This window comes from Apodemus sylvaticus, chromosome 20 (genome assembly GCF_947179515.1).
Source record: "Apodemus sylvaticus chromosome 20, mApoSyl1.1, whole genome shotgun sequence".
Lineage (NCBI taxonomy): Eukaryota > Metazoa > Chordata > Mammalia > Rodentia > Muridae > Apodemus > Apodemus sylvaticus.
In genome coordinates this window covers 3412543-3434156 of record NC_067491.1, presented here as the reverse complement: position 1 = coordinate 3434156, position 21614 = coordinate 3412543, and the positions used below count along the sequence as shown (strand labels likewise).

The 21614-nt window shown below is 37.6% G+C and overlaps 1 protein-coding gene across 1 annotated transcript; it reads right to left on the bottom strand.

Moving 5' to 3' along the window:
• Positions 1-10523: 10523 nt before the first annotated feature.
• LOC127670712 (olfactory receptor 6C6-like) lies at positions 10524-11504 on the bottom strand. Its single transcript, XM_052165191.1, has one exon. It carries the CDS (start codon positions 11502-11504, stop codon positions 10524-10526), a length of 981 nt encoding a protein of 326 aa, XP_052021151.1.
• Positions 11505-21614: the final 10110 nt, after the last annotated feature.

The window sequence follows — 21614 nt, the reverse complement described above, 5'->3', positions numbered from 1 at the left end:
AGAAAACTGGACATGACGCTTCCGGAGGACCCTGCTATACCTCTCCTGGGCATATACCCAAAGGATTCCCCGGCATGCAATATGGACACATGCGCCGTTATGTTCATAGCAGCCTTATTTATAATAGCCAGATACTGGAAAGAACCCAGATGTCCCTCAAAGGAGGAGTGGATACAGAAAATGTGGTGTATTTACACAATGGAATACTACTCAGCAATTAGAAACAATGAATTCACAAAATTTTTAGGCAAATGGTTTGATCTGGAAAATATCATCCTAAGTGAGGTAACCCAATCACAAAAGAATACACATGGAATGCAATCTCTGATAAGTGGATATTAATTAGCCCAGAAGCCCTGAATACTCAAGGCACAAATTGCATAACAAGTGATTCCCATGAAGAAGCAAGGAGAGGGCCTTGACCCTGGAAAGGATTGATCTAGCATTGGAAGGGAATATAAGGACAGAGAAAAAGGAGGGAAGAAGGTTTATGAGACATATGGGGAGGGGGGATCCAGGAAAGAGGAAATCATTTGGAATGTAAACAAAGAATAAAAAAATTATTAACCAAGAATAGCTCCTGTGTAAAGGAAATGCAGGGACAAAGAGTGGAACAGAGACTGAAGGAACAGCCATCCAGAGACTGCCTCATGTGGAGATCCATTCCATTTGCAGACACCAAACTCAGACACTATTGCTATAGCAGGAAGTGGTATAGCTTCCCCTGAGAGGCTTTGCCAGATCCTGACCAATGCAGATGTGGATGCGTACAGCCAACCATTAGCATGGGGACTCCAATGGAGGATTTACAGGAAGGGCTGAGGGAGCAGAAGGGATTGGTAACCCCATAGGAATAATAACAATATCAACTAACCAGACACACTTCCCCATCCCAACCCCTGCCACCAGAGCTCCCAGGGACTAAACCACCAACCAAAGTGTACACATGGAGGGAACCATGGCTCCAGCTACATATGTAGCAGAAGATTGCCTTATCTGGCATCAATGGGAGGGGAGGCCCTTGTTCCTGAGGAGGCTTGATGCCCAGCACAGGACGATGTTATCGAAGTGAAGTGGAAGTGGGTGGGTGAGTGGGAGAGCAACCTCATAGGAGAAGGGGAAGGGGTAGGCTGGGAGGTTTTTCAGAGGGAAACCAGGAAGGGGGATAACATTCAAAGTATAAATAAGTAAAATAATAAAAAATCACATTTAAACCGAAGTAATATTAAATACTCTATATTTTGTATTATTCCTTGATTTAAGTTTTAATTTTTGCCAGAAACTTTCCAGGCATTTAGGGTGAACCAAGACAGGCAGCAATGGTGGCCTTGGTGGTTGTGGTGGCAAAAGTTGCTATTGGGGGGGGAGGCAACTTATCTTTCTTAAACTTGTTATTCTTTGGGTAGTCCCTGCTAACTTCTGGCAATTAACATCTGCTGTTTAGCAGTGAGGGATTTATGTAAAAAGTTGATTATTCTGGCTCTTTATTCTTATCTTCCAGGCCATTAGCTAATCCTGCAAGATGCTTGGAGTGTATTAATTCCTTGTGAGCCAGGAAAAGAAAGTTATAGTCACACAAAAAACACACTAGTCTTGATGATAAGAGGCTTGATTCATTACACACACACACACACATACACACACACACACATACCACATATAGGCACACAGAAACACACACATTCATACATACATACTCTGGTCTGGTGATGGACACACCTGTTTCATCAACTCTACAAGTGTTCATGCATACTTACATACATCTATACTTACATATGCATTCATATGTAGGGATATTTTTTCAATCTACTTTAATAAGTTCAAACTCTACTCTATACTACCATCCACCAGAGGTAGTGCAAAAGAAGTCACCCCAAGTGGAATTGAGCCACACAATCTATGTCTAACCAGTATATACTGGTTTTTAACAAAGAATAGTGAAGCTATGCAAAGCAAACCAATGCTGGAGCTACCACTGCTTGTGGAGCCATATTTATATTACTTCATCAGACATGTCCATTACTTTCACATGTCTGATATCGCAACATCCCCTTTTTAATCTGTGTCTGCTTCAGGAAAACATCACCAGTCTGCTTTAGCAAAACATCCTTTCACCTGTGTTATAAGTCAACATGGTTTTGTCAAAAGGCAAACAATATGCCTGTGTTTCATTAGTTTTGAAGTTTTGTATAGATAAATCCAGTGAATACTTTTTGTCCTTGCACTTAAAATAAATTGCGCAAAGATCATTAACTGGAATAAAAGATGCATTGTAGGTACAAGGACAGAAGATAAAATATTGACTTAGCTTAGCTATACAAAACTTCAATGGTAACTTAGATATAAACATTATAGTTTTAGACTCTCAATGACACTGTGGAGCTAGTCAGAGAAAATTAATTCTAGCTAGATAACTAGACTTAATGGAAGCACATATAAACATCTGTAGTACATTTCTTATTCAATTTATGATTTGAATTTATGTTTGAACATGGGATAAACTTTTGAAAATGATGCCACGTGATCATGTATTCTGAAAAATGTGTAAGAACTGAGAACAATGAGTAAAGAGAGCAAATATTCATGTAGTGTTGTGCCAGGAAATGTTCCTGAGCTCCCAGAAGACCACTAAGGAGCCTATGCAATGACATTGGGGTCTCTTTGTTCAAACTGGAGCTTGGGCTCCCTGTCAACCCCGATGCAGGAGGAAGGTTGAGCCCTGAGCCTAGTTCTAAGCAAGCATTTATAGAGGCAAGAAGGGGTATCTAGCTTGGTTCAGATCTGACTAGGGGGCCATTATGGATGCCAACATAATCGGATGGAGCTGGGAGCCAAACCACGAAGTTAACTTCTGATTTTTTCCTGATTGATGGTTGTTAGGAAGTAAAGTTCATGGCAGGCCTGTAACCTGGAAGTACAGATTTGTTGGGGGTAACCTGGAAACTGGTGCTAGATGCAGGTTTTGTTGGGGGATAACCTAGAAACTGGTGCTAGACACAGGTCTTGTTGAAGTTTAGCCTGGAAACTGGTGCTAGATACCAGCCTGAAAGTTAACTTGACCTCAACCTTAGGTCAGGTTCTCTAAGATGGAGTCTGAACCCAAAAGATTTGGTCTCTCAGTAGGTTTCCCCCCTCTTTTACTTTCTCTTACAAATAAAGACTACAATATCTTTACAAAGTGTACATTTTCTTCCGGTGAGTGACGTTCTCTTGCTGACAAGGAGTTAAATAAACGCCTAGCCACAGGGCATGGATGCTGAGGATGTGAGGGGAAAAGAACAAAGCACCATATTACTTAACCCCCAGCTGTTAAACACCAGGTATTATTTGCCCAAACCAAACATTTTTTTTTTAATTTATTTTATGTATGTGAGTACACTGAAGCTGCCCAGAAGAGGGCATCAGATCCCATTAGAGATTGTTGTAAGCCACTATATGGTAGCTGGGAATTGAACTCAGGGCCTCTGTAAGAGCAGTCAGTGCCCTTAACCACTGAGCCATCTCTCCAGCCCAAGTCAAAGGTTTTAAACCACAGAATAAACAAGAAACATTTAAAAAATTTTAGAAGTCAGCTGCTTCAGATTTCAGTATAGTTAGAGAGCTAAAAGGTCAGAGAATTTCTAACTGACGTCCAACCCTATGTCCTACTTCAGCCCATTCCAGGCCTGGCAGACTCCCTGGAACCTGTTCCCGCGCCCCCCCCCCCCCCCACACACACACTCTGCACAGAAGACTGGGAGTAAATGTTGCTAATTTCCTGATGTCTTAGTCAGGGTTTCTATTCTTGCACAAGCATCATGACAGGAAGCAATTTGCGGAGGAAAAGGTTTATTCAGCTTACACCTCCATATTGCTGTTCATCACCAAAGGAATTCAGGACTGGAAATCAAGTAGATCAGGAAGCAGGAGCCATGGAGGGATGTGACTTACTGACTTGCTTGAGTTCCAGTCCTGACTTCCTTTGGTAATGAACAGCACTGTGGAAGTGTAAGCTGAATGAACTCTTTCTTCCCCTACTTGCTTCTTGGTTATGATGCTTGTGCAGGAACAGAAACCCTGACTAAGACAAATTGATGTCAGCATAGTAGGGTTTTCATGTGACAACCTGATCATGTTTTGGGGAGGAATGTGGAAGGACTTTGGAACTTTGGGCTAGAAGAGCCATTGAATGTTAAGAGATCTGTGGGATGTTCTATAGGAGCTTGGAAGACAATGTTGAGAACAGTGCAAATGATGGAGGCCTGGCTTATGAAATTTCAGAGGGAAAATTTAAGACTCTCAGAAGGAGTATTGCTGTTTTTATGGTGAGGATTCTATGGTTTTGGTTAGCTGGGGATGAAGAATCAGATACTACAACTACCAAAGTGAAGACTTTGCATCACTGCAACTATTGAGTAATGATTAAGAAGAGACCAGCATCATTGAGGTGAAATCTTCTGGGAAGTGTTTTCTGAGAGCACAGAGGCTGAGTTCCAGAGATCGCCAAGGTTGTACCTTGTGCTGTGGCTGAACTTGGTAATGTGTAAAAAAAGTCACCCAGGTGGTACTGGTTTGAAGGCATGAAGGGGTCCTGAGGAGCAGCTGAGGAGCAGCACTGTGAGAGGCCACAGAAGGATGTTGGTACAGGTGCAGTCTCAGATCCAATTGATGGCCCAGGACTGAAGGGGTCATGCAAAGGAGTTGAGATTTGGCACCATGAAGAGAGCCCATGAGAGGCTATTGGTGAAGCATTGTAGCAGTGGAAGAGAGCAGTGTTTTGGAGGTACCCGTACCATGAGCTGACCACCAAGAATAGCAGCATCTGTAGAGTACAGGCAGCTGAAGCCTAGAAGACAAGGTGTGTGCTACCAAGGCCAGAGCAGGAGAAGTGACCCAAGCCCTTGGAGGAATCCGGAAGATGGTGAGTGGATCCCAGACACTGGACGGTTGCAGTTTGATTTTGATTGTGACTGTGCCCTGATATTTTTTCCCTCTTGCAGGAAGAAAGTATTTTAGTGGAGCCTAAAGTTAAGAGACTTTTAATTGTAAAAAAAAAAAGACTTTGAATTTTAAAAGAGATTGGATATTTTAAAGGGATTGAAATTTTAATACATAAGAATTTGCATGGACTGTGGGATTTTAATGTTATGTAGATCTTGGAGGTGAATAAGAAAATAAGGATTGAGGCTTAATAGTAAGGTGTTTGTGTGTCAAGTTGACAAGGAGTCAGTTGTACTGGCTGGTTTTGTGTCAGCTTGACACAAACTGGAGTTATCACAGAGAAAGGAGCTTCAGTTGGGGAAGTGCCCCATGAGTTTCAGCTGTGGGGCATTTGCTTGGTTGGTGATCAAGGGGGTAGTGCCCCTTATGGGTGGTACCATCCCTGGTCCTATAAGAAAAGCAAGCTGAGCAAGCCAGGGGGATGCAAACCAGTAAGAAACATCTCTCCATGGCCTTTGCATCAGCTCCTGCTTCCTGACCTACTTGAGTTCTAGTCCTGACTTCCTTTGGTGATAAACAGAAGTGTAAGCTGAATAAATCCTTTCCTCCTCAACTTGCTTCTTGGTTATCTCTGTACAGGAATAGAAACCCTGACTAAAATATCTAGTGACCTTAGGTATCAAGGTCACTTAGAGCAAGACCTTACTCAAAAACTTTCCCTCTCTAGACCTTAATATTATCTTTGTTTTTTAAAACTTTTCCTAATTTCTAAAATTATAAGGCATTTAAATATGTCTAAAGTAAACTATCTGGTATCAGACTACAGAAATTTGAACCAGCCCATACTAAGCTATGCTCAACTGAATTTTTCTTCTTGCCTCTAGTGGTTCATTTCTTTGCTGGCAGTAGATATTTCAGGGACCTCCTCAGATACCCATAGATGTAGGATAACATAGGAATGTTCAAGAGAGAGTGATTGTGACATTGTAGGAGGACCAGCCATCTCAATTAACTTGGACACCTAAAATCTCTCAGACACCCGACCACAAACCAGGCAGCATACACCAACTGATATGAGGCCCCCATTACATATACAGCAGATGACAGCTGGGTTTCAGTCAAAGAAGATGCACCAAACCCTCAAGAGACAGGAGGCCCTAGGGAGTCTAGCGGTCTGGTAGGGTGGAAGGTGGGGGTGGGGATATCCTTTTGGAGACAGGCAGGCTGGGAGGAGGTATGGATGTGAAACAGTGGAAACTTGACCAGGAGAGGAATAAATCTGGAATGTAAAAAAATTAAAAAAAATAAAAAATAAAACGAATAAAAAGTGTGTACTTGTACAAAGAGCAAAGGTGGGAATTAATGGAATCAAAAAGGTTAAATTGGTTTACAGGGTGGAGTGTAGGTTAGGTGTTGTTTAAGAAGGTGAGTCCAAACAGACCACACCAGGCCCAAGCAGTTCCACGTGGCAGAGGTTTATTGTAGGCAAGAGGTCAAAGGTGGCAGCAAAGAAGAGGTGGGGAAGAGATGAAGAGGTCAGAGGGGTCTGCCTTTTATTTGGATAGTGACATAGCTGCTCGCAGGTAAAGGTGGGAGGTGAACCAAGTGGATGCTGGGAATGTAAGGTGTGATGTCACTGGGTTTGGAGCCAATCCTGATACCAACAATAAGGAAGGGAATAATTAAGGGTAAATAAAACTAAAAACCTTTAAAAGAGGAAAAAACAAAAACAGAACAAAACAAAATCCTTAGACTGTAGAAGTGTTTGTTATACATGTATATGCCAATGAGATAAAATATAGTTATCCTATAAGAGAATAACGATGACCTATTAGATACCAGGGGTTGACAAATAAAAAGCCCAGTACCAGGCTTTTTATTTTAGAGCTATTAGTCCCATAAACCACCCCCTTCACAGACATGACAAACTATTGCCATTGTTCCTAGTTGAAGACACCACATGCTTGAGTTATAATCAAGGTGGTACAAATTTGCAATTGTATTATGAACTTCATGGGAATAACAAAATACTTTCTGATTAGATTTAACTTAAGCTACAAGCTGAAACTATTAAGTGGCATGTCAGTACCAGTACTATGGCTAGACAGGACATAGTCCATAGAGGAGAATCTGTTGCTCTTAAGCTGCTAAATTAAAACAACCTTAATGTCTTATTATTATGCCAATAAATTAATCTATCTCACAAGTCACCCCTTAGAAGCTTTTGTTTTAAGTAGATGGTGGTTACACAAAGACTCAAACTGGACAAACTTCAGTGAATAAACAACTACAGATGTTCAGCCTTTTTTTCCAATGGTCTCCTTTTCATAGTGTCAATCTGAATTTCTGAGCCATGCCATTGTTCTTTTTTCTGAAGCATATGGAAAAGGATTTTTGTCATGTAGCATATATACTAGGTATGAATTTACTAATTTTATTATCATCAGTATATATTTTGTTACTTTTGAAGAACAATCTCACTGAATATGAAGTTCTTAGTACTTGGGTTCCTTTTAAAAATATTTTTTCCATTTTTGATAATCTCATACCTGTATATTATTTAAAAGAGACTAGATTTGTATCGCTGTTTAATTGACTGAATTTTAGATATGTCTCTTAACACAAACAAGACTATCTTGATTTGTATAGCATAATAATCATAATTACCATTATTGTTATTAAATAAATTCCAGACTATTCCAAGTGTGAGCCATGTTTTCTGGAGTTCTGCTCTGATTTCTCCTGAGGCTTCATCTTCGGGCATTTTAATATTCTAGACAGTAAGAGTATTGTTAAGAGTAACATGAGAATCACCGTCAACTGGATATTTTTATCACTTATGATTATACACTAATAAAAAAAGAGCTTAACCACAAAGTGCCTTAGTAAATGTATTCATAGTTGCCTAAGAAACCACAAACGCAAAACATTTCTCCAGAGTGTCATGACCCCTTGGTCCTGGTACATAAAGACTAATATAATTTTCTAATACTTGAATTTTAAATTTCTGTGATTAGTAAATTTGGCTGATATATGCAGTGGTGAGAAAAGAAGGGAAAATATCCTGACACTGCAAATACTCAGAATTTTCTAAATCATAATTCAGAATTGAAATCAACATGCTTCTTGTACTATGGTATTGAGGTAATATAGTTCTAATGCTGAATCAATAAAAATAAACATGGATTGCCGAGAAGCAGTTTTCACTTTTTGACTTCTACACAAAGCAAAATTTTAGAGCTCTGTTTGCAGAAGTAAGGGTGGACGAATGAACACATGAGCATGGGAAGTTCTCTTTCAAAGGTCTGTGATTTGTTCAGGAAAAGTTGTTCATTTCAGGTAATCCCAGAGCAGAGGTCTTATTTTACAGGGAAAATAAATGGATCTTAATTCTAGATGTGTTTCTCTTGGGCTGGTCCAAAGTTAGATTGTACTTTTCCCTAAACCTTCCCCTAGAAACAACTGATTATACCCTGTTGGACCACATTTATCATCATAGCATCTGGAGGATCTGGAATAACATGATGAGTACAAAAGACTTAAACATTCAAAATGACCATGAATTTTAAACAGTCCTACATAATGTAGGATACGTTGACAAGAAAATGGCAAATGTATTTTCTATGTCACAGCCTGTCTCCAGCTCTGAATCAAGCAGGTAACAGAGACCATGAATTATAGAGTCTGAAATAATCTTTGTGGGATTTTGTTGTTGATGTTTTGTTTTGTTTTTGTATGGTTGTTTGTTAAAGGGACATTCAAGTTGTTCTGGCCACACACTGCTTTGCTTATTGTTAAAGACACTTTTTTTTGTAATAGTTTTTACCAGATCAACTTTAATATGTCTTTCTCTAACTGTGGTCTAAGAACAGAGATAAAACTGGGATACTGCCTCCCAAAGTTTCTTTATTTTTAAGTTTTGATTAACTGTCATTGAAATGATTTTTACAAAAATGTGGGGTATAAGTGGAGGTTGCTGTTTGGAAAGGCTGTTGGTGGTCAAAGTGCTGACCAAATTTGGGAGCTGTAGTTGATTTTACTAAGTTGAGAACAATCTATATGACTGCAAAGATTGCTGGAAAGATTTCTCCCAGACAAGATAAAAAAACTGTTTACCAATTACCTTTAACCTTTGTCTGTACTGTTAGGCAGGGTTTTAACTTCATATTAGTTCCTTAAATGCTCTTTCAAAATCTCTCTTCAAAATCTCTTTGGCTCCCTTTATTCCTCTTCATAGGAGGCTGAGTGTTAGAACCCAAAGAAAAGTGGGTGAATTGAGTCCTAATTTCCAGCTGAAGTGTGTACTAAAAGGAAGAGTAGAATGTTGACTGTATACCTACATTCTTATCTACTAAAGACAATTTTGTGGGCTTTTTTTGCCTAAAGAATTAGCCTTGACCAGTTTAATTTCCAAGATATGGTGACGCAGTTGCTCATGACCAATAGGACTCTTAGGAACTGTACTTTCTTGTTCTCACTTTTATACTCACTGAAGTAAATGATTCATTCTTCTGGGTTGATTTGCAGGAAATGAAATTAGCAGTTATTGTGATTAAAGAGGGGAAAGTTGGCCATGAGAAGAGCACATTGGCCATACTGCTGCAAAAATCAGAGCAGACGCATGGAAGTGGAGGGAACTGAAACAAGTAAACTGAAGAATGCAGAAAGCTGTGCTGTTGCCTTTTATGGGAGTCTATAGAGGTGAGTCTTATGTACAGATACCCAAGATTTCCAGATTGAGATGGATATTGGCACACAGTAACTGGAATAGGCAGTGGGAACAATTCACTATAGTACCCTCTAGTTACATGGATATGAACATCTGTCTAAGGTATTACTTTAAAATAATTGTATAGTAGAGTTTTCTTATATACATTATTTATAAAAACTGGCAGAGGAAGAATTGGTAAGAGAATTGTATCTGATTTTTATTTAGCACATACAAATTTCTCCAAATCAACATACAAATTAATGATAAATAGAAGAATACCTATCTTGGGTTACCATCACATTCAAAATTTAGACATTGTAATTTAATGTACCAATTGATACCAAATGTTGTCAAATTATTTTAAAACAATATATCTTCTAATTAAGTTAAAAAATTCTCCATTAACATGCTCCTATGAGAGAATATTTTTTTCAGCAAAATTGGAAATAGTTGGCATAATTTATTACACTCATCATAGGGATATTAAATATTTTCTTGGTAAATTTTTCAAGGTTAATTTTGAGTAATCTTTCATCTTAGAAAATTATTTTCAGTTTTCAAATACTAAAGTTTTAATTTGTTGTGACAACTTCAATTATTTTGTATAATAATTAGTTTTTCTCTGTCCTTTGCAATGCCCAAAATAGCTTAATCAATTTGTTAAATTTAGCAAGTTTAAATTGAATAGAACATAAAAAGCTACAAGTAGAGAATTAATCTATACACATGTAATTTAAGAATCTCATTTTGAGAAGATACTCACACTCCCTAGTTAGGAATATGTTCAGAACTAAAAAATGATATAAACATCTGGAAAGAACAAATTTAATGTGCCTTTAACACTCAGTAAGTCACATGGCTCTGATCACAAACAATGCGTTTGAGAGTTTGTTTATTTTTCTCCTGGTGTTTCAAGAGCATGTCTAAACATTGTCTCATTGTTTTGTAGAAAACAAAATCTATGAAGCACATGTTTGAAAGCTTCTTTTACCTGCTTGTTCCTTAGGGTGTAAATGAAAGGGTTTAGCAAAGGGGCCACAGAGGTGTTGAGCACAGCTACACCTTTGTTTAAGGTCACCCTCTCCTTGGCTGATGTTTTCATGTACATGAAGATACAACTCCCATAAGTAATGGAGACAACAACCATGTGTGAGGAGCAGGTGGAAAAGGCCTTTCTCCGCTGTTGAGCTGAAGGGAACTTTAGGATGGTTTTGATGATGAGTGTGTAGGAGAGAATCACTAAAATCAAGGTAACGACAAGTGTCATGACAGCTAAGGCAAAAGCCATTAATTCTATGAAGCGTGTATCTGTACAAGAGAGCTGCAGGACAGGGGAAGTGTCACATAGGAAATGGTCTATTATTTTGGAGGCACAGAAATCCAGTTTGAGTCCCAAAAGCAAAGGGGGGAAGATGATTAAGAAGCCAGTTATCCAGGAGCTGAGAACCAGTAGGTGACACACTTTGCTATTCATGATGATGGGGTAGTGCAGTGGTCTACAAATGGCTACATAGCGATCATAGGACATGGCAGCCAGGAGGTAGAACTCTGTGGCCCCTAGTAAAAAAAAGAAGAATAATTGAGCTGCACAAGCATTGTAGGAAATTGTTCTGTCTCCTGAGAGAATGCTTATCAGGAACCTGGGAATGCACACTGTGGTGAATGCAATTTCTAAGAAAGAGAAATTCCGGAGGAAGAAATACATTGGAGTCTTGAGATGAGGATCCAGCAGGGTGAGAAGTATGATCACGAAGTTCCCCATCACACTTAAGATGTAATTAAAAAACAGAAACAGGAAAATCAGAATTTGTAGCTGAGGGTCATCTGTCAGTCCAAGCAAAATGAACTCTATCTTCATTGACTGGTTCTTCATTTCTGTTTTCTTCTAACAAATCCATAAAAGATATTAAACTAAAATCACATCTAGTAAAACATATTTCTTCTTTCATAGCCATAAAAATTTAATATTTATAATCCTAATCAATGAATAAATATTTTAAGCAGCAAGTTTCAGTTCTTCCCATAAACATTTCCTCATCCACGTTACTTGACTGACGAGAACTCATGTTCTTCTCATGTGAAGACGTGAGTCAACATCTCTTCTGATTAGTGGAGGCATGCTAGTCATTTAAAACATATGTTTTCAGTTTCAATAGTGTTCATTTCATCAGAGTTTTTCAATTTTTTCAATGATTTATTCAACAGTTTACATTGCTTAATCTCATTGATATCTCAAGTTACTTTACACCTAAGTGAGAAAATGATTTCATGAAACACTTTTTCACAGTGGCCTCAATAACTACCAATATTGTCCAACTAAATAGGTTTTAACACTAAACAGAATAGAAAATCTCTCACACTTGAAGGGAGGAATTTCCAAAATAGTAGAAAGTAAATATTCATGATGAGGAAGATGATGTCCACACATTGTTAGAATATTGAAAGTAACTGAAATTAAGAAAGATACTACAAATCTCAGGTGTGCCATTAACATTGTGAGATACAGATTGTGAGATACAGTTTGTGATGTACAGTTCTCTACTGCTACCTTTTGGTTCAAACTACACTGAATGGGAAAGAAGGATTATTCAGGACAAATAATGGTTCTAACTAATGTGTCCTACAATTAGAAAACTGATGTTCCAGCTCCTACAGCTGATAAACAACTTCAGCAAAGTGGCAGGTTATAAAATCAACTCAAGCAAATCAGTGGCCTTCCTATACTCAAAGGATAAGCAGGCTGAGAAAGAAATTAGGGAAATGACCCCCCTCACAATAGCCACAAACAGTATAAAGTATCTTGGGGTGACTCTTACCAAACATGTGAAAGATCTGTATGACAAGAACTTCAAGACTCTGAAGAAGGAAATGGAAGAAGACCTCAAAAAATGGGAAAACCTCCCATGCTCATGGATCGGTAGAATCAATATAGTTAAAATGGCCATTTTGCCAAAAGCAATCTACAGATTCAATGCAATACCCATCAAAATCCCAACTCAATTCTTCACGGAGTTAGAAAGAGCAATTATCAAATTTATCTGGAACAACAAAAAACCCAGGATAGCTAAAACTATTCTCAGCAACAAAAGAAAATCTGGGGGAATCAGTATCCCTGACCTCAAGCAATACTACAGAGCAATAGTGTTAAAAACTGCATAGTATTGGTACAGTGACAGGCAGGAGGATCAATGGAACAGGATTGAAGATCCAGAAATGAACCCACACACCTATGGCCACTTGATCCTCGACAAAGAGGCTGAAAACATCCAATGGAAAAAAGATAGCCTTTTCAACAAATGGTGCTGGTTCAACTGGAGGTCAGCATGCAGAAGAATGCAAATTGATCCATCCTTGTCTCCTTGTACTAAGCTCAAATCCAAATGGATCAAGGACCTCCACATAAAGCCAGACACTCTGAAGCTACTAGAAAAGAAACTGGGGAAGACCCTTGAGGACATCGGTACAGGGAGAAAGTTTCTGAACAGAACACCAATAGCATATGCTCTAAGAGCAAGAATTGACAAATGGGACCTCATAAAATTACAAAGTTTCTGTAAGGCAAAGGACACCATCAAGAGGACAAATCGGCAACCAACAAATTGGGAAAAGATCTTCACCAATCCTACATCAGATAGAGGGCTAATATCCAATATATATAAAGAACTGAAGAAGTTAGACTCCAGAAATCCGAACAACCCTATTAAAAAAATGGGGTACAGAGTTAAACAAAGAATTCTCACCTGAAGAACTTCGGATGGCGGAGAAGCATCTTAAAAAATGCTCAACTTCATTAGTCATTAGAGAAATGCAAATCAAAACAACCCTAAGATTTCATCTTACACCAGTCAGAATGGCCAAGATTAAAAATTCAGGAGACAGCAGGTGTTGGAGAGGGTGTGGAGAAAGAGGAACACTCCTCCACTGCTGGTGGGGTTGCAAATTGGTACAACCACTCTGGAAAGCAGTCTGGCGGTTCCTCCGAAAACTGGGCACCTCATTTCCAGAAGATCATGCTATACCACTCCTGGGCATATACCCAGAAGACTCCCCACCATGTAATAAGGATACATGCTCTACTATGTTCATAGCAGCCCTATTTATAATTGCCAGATGCTGGAAAGAACCCAGGTATCCCTCAACAGAAGAGTGGATGCAAAAAATGTGGTATATCTACACAATGGAGTACTATTCAGCCATTAGAAACAATGAATTCATGAAATTCTTAGGCAAATGGATGGAGCTAGAGAACATCATACTAAGTGAGGTAACCCAGACTCATAAGGTGAATCATGGTATGCACTCACTAATAAGTGGATATTAACCTAGAAAACTGAAATACCCAAAACATAATCCACACATCAAATGAGGTACAAGAAGAAAGGAGGAGTGGCTCCTTGTTCTGGAAAGACTCAGTGAAACAGTATTCGGCAAAACCAGAACGGGGAAGTGGGAAGGGGTGGGTGGGAGGACAGGGGAAGAGAAGGGGGCTTACGGGACTTTCGGGGAGTGGGGGGCTAGAAAAGGGGAAATCATTTGAAATGTAAATAAATTATATCGAATAAAAAAATATTAAAAAAAATTACAAAAAAAAGAAAGAAAACTGATGTTCACTATACACATGTGAAATCACTCCATATCTTAAAAAGTTGTATGTTTGCATCTATACAACATATCCATAAGTATCTGTGGATAATTAATGGTTTATTTTAAACAGTACTAAAAATAGTAATAATATTTTAAGCCTATGAGAATAACCACAATTTCCTGTCTTTATGATGAACTGGAAAACCCACAAAGGTAAATAATGCACTTAATTCCTTTCTAATATGTATGAGTTAAGATATATTATTTTTATGTTTACTTTTAGATAGTATAAAATAAAACCCATAATTGCTACATATTTAAATTAAGATCCATTTTTCTTTTAAAATTGACATTTATTAAAATAAGCTTAGATTATCTGAATGAATTTACCTATTTTATTTAAATAGTAACAAGCTCAAAACACCAGACACCTGTTTTCTGGTTTTGATTTTGTTTTTGTTTTGTTGTTACTAAAGAACCCAGAGTCTTACACATCTAATTCCTGGGCTATTGAGTTTTCACTCCCACCATATAATTTGTTTTGTAGTTAATGATTCTTAGTTTCAGAGAGTTCAGAGTGAGTAATTTCTATTCTATGCCCCTTTGAAGTCTTCTAACTCCTCTCTCTGATGGCATTTCTCTGAAGTACCACTTCTCTCACACCATATTTTGTTATAAATTTTAATGATCCTGTAGATAGCTGGAAATAGCTGATTGCTTTTTTATGTGCTAAATTACGTAGGGTCTAGTAAAGTGATTTATTAAGTAGAGAGGAAGCAGAGACATATAAAATGCTTTTAGGATGTTTATGGGAAGAGGAATTTAAAGTCAAGAGAAATAAACATCAAAGCAGCCCAAAGGTACATGTATCTTTCTAAATTAGGAGAATTCATAGCAAATAAAAAACCTAAATGATCAAAACTGTAGCTGTGAATGGACAATGTAAAAATTATGGTGAAACACTGATACAGAATATGCTTTCATTACAAATGTTCATTTCTTAAATAGTAAGAAAGGACACTGTTGTATTTTAAGTAAGTATGATCCAGAGGAAAAGAAGACATTATGTCTCAAATTTCAATTCACAGTGATGATGGAACTTCTGGTGAGAAAAATTCGAATATATAGATATCTTAACACAATTGTAATATTAAATATCAGAGCACCTTGCAATTAAATAGGTAGAAATACTTGGTTTTGTTCTATATATTTATGTAAAAATTCCTATTGTCAATATTCTACATATGTTTCATGGGGTAGGAGATTTGAAGATAAAAATTATATTCAGGTTGTGTTTGAGACGGGGTGAATTAAAGACAGACTGGTTTGAGAAGGCATGCCTCTGAAATTTCAGTTGCATCAAGAATTTGGACAGACTTTGAGAAAGAATTCTTACTAAAAGCCAAGTTATACACATTTTATCTAATAAGATGTAGGAAACAATCTAAGTAAAAAATCTCTCCCTGGATTACTTTTACTTTTTTAAAATAGTTAAAACTGAAATTTAAATAGATGACATGTAAGATCATATCTTCTACATTAAGGCGATTAAGAGAAATATTTCAACTATTTCAACTTCTAATGCAAATAATATTGTTTAGAAGCAGAACAAATGAAATACAAAGAGCCAAAACAAACTGAAAAGTCTTACCAGTGTTTGTGACATGATGTTTTAAAAGAACTTGCCTGATGCATGTAATATAAAAGTTAAATCAGAGTAAATCAAAGAACAGTAATAGTTCAAACATGATTTATTAAAGACATAATCTGTATTTTCCTTGTTTGTTATTAAATAGAAGAATGCTCAGTTCAGAAGAGCATGTTAGATGACTGTGAAATATTAAACAATGCTCCCATTTATCAAAGTCATCACAGTGACACTTATACAAATACACCATCATGCAATGGAATTCTATCGCAATAAACCACTGATTTTTCCTGCTTGAACGATCACATTTGTATTTAGTCTCATTCTTTAAGTTTCCTGCAGAATAAAGTGACACAAGTTAACTTATGTTCAGTTTGTTCAATGAAATGTTAGAGAGTGTAAAAAAGTCAATGTTTCTTATCCACAAATCATATATAAATGACAAAAATACCAACCCTTTTAGTAGTCGGTACCTTTTTTAATAGGCCTTCTGCCCTGATTTGAGTAGGCTTGCACTTCAAAACAGCCATCATCCTTGTGAATACAAAGTACATATAATTCATTCTTCTCCACACATACCTCATTTTACCACTAAACACATGCAGAATAAATGTTCTCTTAGATATATTTTTGACTAATTTATTTCTTATTTATATCAAAAGTCTATCATATCACTCTCTAATCTACAGTTCATTGCAGTTCAAATGTTATAAACCTTGCTGAATGTAACATAAAGTGTTATATAGAATTTTACTGTCTTATGATACCAACAACTTTTTGTTTCTTAGGGTTCTACAGGAAAATCTCACAAGAATAGAGAATTCTCAGTGTAACTAGGATCCAAAGATATGATTTCCTGGGGGATTCACCAATTATATAGTACAGAAATGCTTTTTATAAAAAATAGCCTTCTGTACACACACACACACACACACACACACACACACACCAACCACCTCTTTTACTTTCTTAAATCATTGCTTTCAGAGTATTGATAATAGATTTCTCTACTATTTGAATATTATGACATGCTTATGTATGAAATTGTGGTTCCATAATTCTGTGTTATTTCAAGTGGATATTAAAAGTGAAAATGTAAAGTGAAAAAAGAATGTAATGTGTTAGTGCTTACCTTGAATCACAGCACTAAAGAGACAAAAGAAAGTGGTACTGTGTTCAAGGCAAGCCTTGTTTACAGTGCATGTTGCAGACGAGTTTAGCGAAGATGCATAGTAAGAACCTTCAGTTTTAGGCTGATGTAGAACAATTAACCCTCCAAAGATGCCTACTGCACTACAACATTCCATTTGTCTCATTTGCTTAAGAATAAATCCTAAGAAGCAAATCAATTTGTTGATCTATTTAGAATCTATATTGAGTGGTTCTTTATTGTGATGCTGCACATATAGTGCATTTATTTTATTTTTTTATATTTAAAACAAGTTTTGGGGAATGCCAGGACAGAGAAGAGGGAGTGGGTGGATTGGTGAGTGGGGGTGGGGAATGGGATAGGGTGTTTTTGAAGGGAAACAAGAAAAGGGGATAGCATTTGAAATGTAAATTAAGAAATTGTCTAATAAAAAAAAGAGGTAAAGAGACTGTGAGCTCTGCTTATAAGCCTTAAATAGAATATTGTATTATGTGTAGAGTAAGCGTACCTAGATGTTGCCTGATTCTGTTTGTTGCTATAGTAAGCCTTTAGTCTCTACCTTGAAAAAGAAATTAATGGTTATTTAACAGACATGTATCCTTAAAATTAATATATGAGATAACCTTAATAAAAATATAAAATGTCATATTTCATGCTTTAAAAAACCAAGTTTTGAATTTAAATGTATTCTGCTCATATTCTTTCCCTGTACATTCTCTTATATATCAGCTCATAGCTTTTCTAATTTATGTATTAGCAAACATATTCCAATTAATAAAATTATGCATATTGTGATCATTTATATATACTTGGCCCAGGGAGTGGCACTACTTGGAGGTGTGGCCTTGTTGGAGTAGGTGTGGAGTTGTTGAAGGAAGTATGTTACTGGGGGCATGGGTTTCAAGGCCCTCATCTTAGGTGCCTCGAAGCTAGTCTTCTCCTAGCTGCCTTGGTAACAAGTTGTATTATTTTCAGCTCCTCCTGCACCATGCTTCCTCAGATGCTGCCATGTTTCCACCTTGATGATAGTGGACTGAACCTCTGAACCTGTGAGCCAGCCCCAATTGAATGTTGTCCTTATAAGAGTTGCCTTGGTCATGGTATCTGTCAATAAAATAAAGCCCTGACTAAGTTACATATGTTTCACAAAATCCAGTTTTTATAATGTTAAAGTTTATAGTCTTTTATTCTTAGGATAAATTCCTTAAGTGGAATTACTGAACATAAAGCAAGCTCAGTATAGTTTTCATTAGCTGCTACTTAATTATTCTCTACAAGGACTCAGTAAGTTCCCAACAATTAGATTATTCCCAAGAATTAGTCAATTCTACCAAATTAGAATTTTTGTTTCTAAATTCCTTAACACTGGAGTTTTTTTTATGGATTAAAAAAATATTCAGGGTTCACCTAGAGCACAGCAGCAAAGGTGAGTTTGGCATGCTCCCCTGACCTCTATTGTCTAATGTCTGACCTACATTTCTCTCTCTCTCTCTCTCTCTCTCTCTCTCTCTCTCTCTCTCTCTCTCTGTGTGTGTGTGTGTGTGTGTGTGTGTGTATGTGTGTGTGTGTGTGTGTGTGTGTGTGTGCGTGATCTGAAGGAGCCTTGCTGGACTCCAGTTTAAACCCCTTACCCAGAAATCACTTACCAGTCAGGTCCATCTGGGGCACAGACAACAGAGGTGAGTTACTAGTGGTTCTCCAACTTCTATGGTCTGGACCAGGGCTCAGGCTACCATTCTAAGAAGCCTTTTGAGGCCACAAAAACATCCAGTTTAAAGGACCATATCCAGTCCTTTACCTGCTGGGTCCACCTGGGTCACAACAGCAGAGGTGAGCAGTATGCTGTTCCCTGGTATCCATTGCCAGGCTCTGCCTGCCTCCCCAAGAAGTCCTGATGGCATTAAGAACAGCCAAGACCAGGGACAACCATATAACTAAGGCATAGTGTAAGAGCACAATCCTCAAGAGCCCAGGGCAATATGGCAGGACCAGAACCCAGCTATCCTGCTACAAGAAGCTTTGGATAGCCTAACACAGCTGAAACACAGATGATAACCTTAAATCCAAACTTATAAAGATGACAGAGGCCTTTAAAATGAGGGAATGAATAAATCCCTTAAAGAAATACAGAAAAATACAATCGAACATGTGAAGAAATTGAATAAAACTTCCCACGAACTGAAAATGTAACTGGGGCTTACCCTGACTCTGTTAGCTGCCTTGTCTTGCTTCAGTGGGAGAGGATGTGCCTAGTGCTGTAGTGACTTGAGGTAACAGAGTAGTTTGGTGCTTGGGCAGGGGGACCCTCCCCCTTCTCAGAGAAGAAGGATAGGGATAATGCAGAAGAGGTTATGTGAGGGGAACTGGGAGGACGGGGCTGTGTCAGAATGTACATTAAATTAACTGAAAACAATAAATAGAACCAATAAAGAAAACAGAAACTGAGGAGATCCTGGATATGGGAAACCTAGGGAAGAGAACAGGAACTAAAGATGCAAGTATTACCAACAGAATTCAAAAAAATGCAGGAAATAATCTCAAGTGTAGAAAATATGATTAAAGAAACCGATACATCAGTTAAAGGAAATGATAAATCTGAAAAGTTCATGACATAAAACATCCAAGAAATCTGGGACAAAACAGATGCCATGAAATTTCAAAGAGACCACAGATATCAGCCCACACAGAGTATACCCAGCAAAACTTTCAATCACTGTAGATGGAGAAAATAAGATATTCCATGACAAATTCAAATTTAAAGAATACCTACTCACAAATCTATAGAAGATGCTAGAAGAAAATCTCCAACCTAAGGAGGCTAACCATACCCAAGAAAACACAGGAAATAAGTAACCTCACATCAGCAAATGATAAAAAAAAAGAGAAGCATAAATGCGCATGCATGTGTACACACACACACACACACACAAAATCACCAGCAACATCAAAATAAAAGGAGTTAACAATTAACAATTTTCAGTCTAATATTTCTCAACATCAATGGGCTTGATTCTCAAATAAAAAGTCGAACACTAATAGAATGGATGCAAAAACAAGATCCATTATTCTGTTCTATGCAAGAAATGCACCTCAGCAAAAAAGATAGACATTACCTCATAGTAAAGAGCTGGAAAAATGTTTTGCAACAAATGGACACAAGAAGCAAGGTGGAGTAGACATTTTGGTGTATAATTGCCAGGAGCCCGGTGGGAGGTGTTTCTTCTTGTTGTTTCTTCTTGAGGCAGAGGAGGAGGGAAGAGCTTCAGCAGGGGTAAGACTTTGTCTTATGGAAAATTATGCCCCAACAAAGGGAAATCGACAGGGGGAGGTGGGAGTGGGTTGGGTGGAGGGGCATATATATATATGTGGAGGCAGGGAGTGGGAGGAGGGGTTGGGGGTTTTGGGAGAGGGGAAAATCGAGAAAGGTTTTACCATTGGAAATGTAAATGAAGATTATATTCAATAAATAACATTTTTTTAAAAGGGGGAAGAAAGAAAATAAAAAAGTATACTTATCTAAATTACTATGCTAATGTAGCTGACCTGCCTTCAGTGTTCCTCTGCAGTCTCAGACACTTAGCACCTCATCCTAAAACAACAGGAGATGTAACAGATTAGTTGCTAGAGACTTTTCCCTATTGTCCAGATACCTCTTGCTTGTCAGGCTAGGGGGAAGGTTAGAGCAATAAACTTCTTCTATTGAGCTAAGAGAAGAGAATAACACTCCCCAAAAAGAAAAAAACTTTTACATAAGTGAATATGTAAAATCTCATATAAATTCATACACAGCAGTTCAAACATAACAGAGATTTCATTTACACATTTCCATACAAATTCAGCCTGCATGCATTCCCACAATATCATACTTATACATACACATGCATACATTCTCACAATTACATACTTACACACACATCCATACTTACATATGCAAATGAAGCAAAACACCAAGCAATCGGTGCAGAAAGAACTCACTCATTCTAGATGAAAAATGAACTCCAATATTTATTGCATTGAGAAAGAAAAGGCTTCCACCCTTTTAATGCTAAATGAATTAAATCCATGTTTATAAGAAAAAAGCTTCATTCCTTTTAATAAGACTAAGCCTGCCTTTTCCTTACCTGTTCTGTCCCACGGTAAGGAGAAGCCTGCCTGCTCCTTCTGCCCTCTGCAGTGTCTTCTTTTTCCTCTTTCCCTCTGCATTCTGCACATTGCTCTCTTAGTTTTTTTTTTTTTAATGTTACCTATAGTTTCTAAGTTATTCCACTCTGCATTCTCCTTCTAATCTTGTTCTCTTCTGACTAAAAACTTCTCTTCAGCTCAGTTCTTCTCTCAGCTCTGTCTTTCTTACCTCTGATCCTCTCATCTAAATTCTTCTGGTCTGATTCTTCTCTTTGTCCTCAGCCCTTAAACATCTTTCAGAATACATGGTCACTTGTTACAAAGTTCATCACAAGTTCACACAAAATACCAAGTCATAAATTGAAATAGAAGTTTACAACAGAATGTTTACATGCATATCCATTAGGAGTAATTGTCTAGCTAAACTTCTATCACTTGTCTTCTCTACAGGTTCATAGAAAGTTTAAAACTATAACTAA